Genomic DNA, 1,772 nt, shown 5'->3' on the forward strand with positions numbered 1-1,772 from the left:
GGAAGCAACACAGTTGACAGTCATTTAAATGATAACCTTGCTTGTAGAGTGGGTCTTGGTCTTGGGGTGGGAGGGTTATGGAACAAGTCTGCCCTGGACTCAGACCATCTGCTCTGAGCAGGACCACCTCTGGTTGCTTTTCTTCCTCACTCAGCTCAGTAGCAAAACACAAGATCGTCATGCTTCCGTGCAGAGAAGTGTGCAGTCAGGATGGTGGGGCAGAGGGAAGGCCCTGCACTGCCTCCTGCCCAGTAGTCCTCTCTGTCCCATCCAGCTCACCTTGGCTATAGATGTGACCACGTCCTTCCTGACACTAGATGCGCCCAGCCCACTGCAGCAGGTGCCATCCCTCCATCCCCACCCTCCCTGCCCATCACTTGACTTTCTGTGTTTGCCCCTTGGCCCAGGAAGAGCTTCAACTCTCTGAAGGAGGGACCCTGGGGACAGTAGCTTCGAGGCCCAGTGTATGACATAATACCATGTCACAGGGTGCTGATGACCTGAGCCCTCTGAGCCAGCGGGCAGCACTCCTGGGCTGTGTTGATTGGATGGGTGCCCCTACTCTAGCATAGAGTCCCAGGCGCCATGGGCCTGGTGCTGGGCACACCTCTCAGGGGCTGGGGATGTAAGCACAGGGCCCAGCAGTGCCCTCCAGGCTGACAGCAAAGTCCCAGTTCCCCCAATTCCTTGTCCTCTTTAATTTACTGACTTTGATAGAATAGGCCATAGCTCATGGTGCCCACAAGGGAGGCTCCCTGTCTAGGTAACTGCTGGGTGACAAGGAAGGCTGCTGCTGGCGAGAGTCTAGAGTGTGGGTGTTAACCGCACATGCCTTGTTTCCAGGCCACGGTTGCGAGGAAGAGCGTGCTGGTGGTGCGCCACGGAGAGAGAGTGGACCAGGTCTTCGGGAGGTTGTGGCTACAGCAGTGCTCCACTCCAGACGGTAGGTGGAGCCCCGGCGGTCTGGGGATGGAAGCACTGTAGGCCCCACAAATGATACAAGAGACCCCCTCACAATTTCCCAGTGCCCTGGGGCACTGCCCTATAGGTTGACCGTGTGGAGACCCCGTAAGTGGGATCCACACCTGCTACGTTTCTCCAGAGCATGGGGGTCTGTAAGCAACTACTCTGCAGAAGGTGGGGGGATGGCTGTGGATCGCAAGTCACCCTGCCAGTGCACCCCTGCAGTGATGCCACACTGACTTAGAGCAGGGCACCTTGAGCCACTGGCACATGCTGTGTCTCTGTCTCATCCCTGGATCTCTCCAGGCCAGGCCTGACTGCCGGAGGTCTCAGCTGTACTGCTGGACAGGTGGGTGAGTCAGAGGTCATGTCTCTGCATGCCCCACTTTACCTAATTAAAAGCCAAAAACTTAGAGCAGTGCTTATGAGTGACTGACACTCGAGCCAGTCTGTGCTAACGAACCACGTCCATGTTCACATCCACGCATGTCTCGTGACAGAAGGCCTACAGTGACACAATTCTCATGGTACCATGGCTCATTGTATAAATTAGGTACTGACCACACTGATAAAACCCGTGTGCACCTGATGAACCCTCCTGGGATCCCTCCAGGAGCCCAGCAAGCCCCAGAAAGGGACAGAGAAGGAAGAAAACCATGGTGGGTGATAAGCACACGTCAGAAATACTCTGAGCAGATAACATGGCCAAACACGCCTCCGGTACATGCAGGGCTGATGATGTCGTCAGTCGTCTCCACAAAACAAGATGGAGGAGAGAGACATGAAGGTCTAAGAAAGAAGCAGTGAGA

The 1,772-nt window shown here is 55.4% G+C and overlaps 1 protein-coding gene across 2 annotated transcripts in view; it reads left to right on the forward strand.

Moving 5' to 3' along the window:
* UBASH3A (ubiquitin associated and SH3 domain containing A) overlaps nt 1-1,772 on the forward strand; it is a 35,303-nt gene that overhangs the window by 21,613 nt on the left and 11,918 nt on the right. For both annotated transcript variants that reach the window (XM_003798071.2, XM_003798070.3), the window contains exon 8: nt 844-943. In XM_003798071.2, coding sequence (XP_003798119.1) covers nt 844-943 — 100 coding nt within the window. The remainder of the gene's footprint in view (nt 1-843; nt 944-1,772) is intronic.

This window comes from Otolemur garnettii, unplaced genomic scaffold (assembly GCF_000181295.1).
Source record: "Otolemur garnettii isolate 467f Iridium unplaced genomic scaffold, OtoGar3 scaffold00128, whole genome shotgun sequence".
Taxonomy (NCBI): Eukaryota; Metazoa; Chordata; class Mammalia; order Primates; family Galagidae; genus Otolemur; species Otolemur garnettii.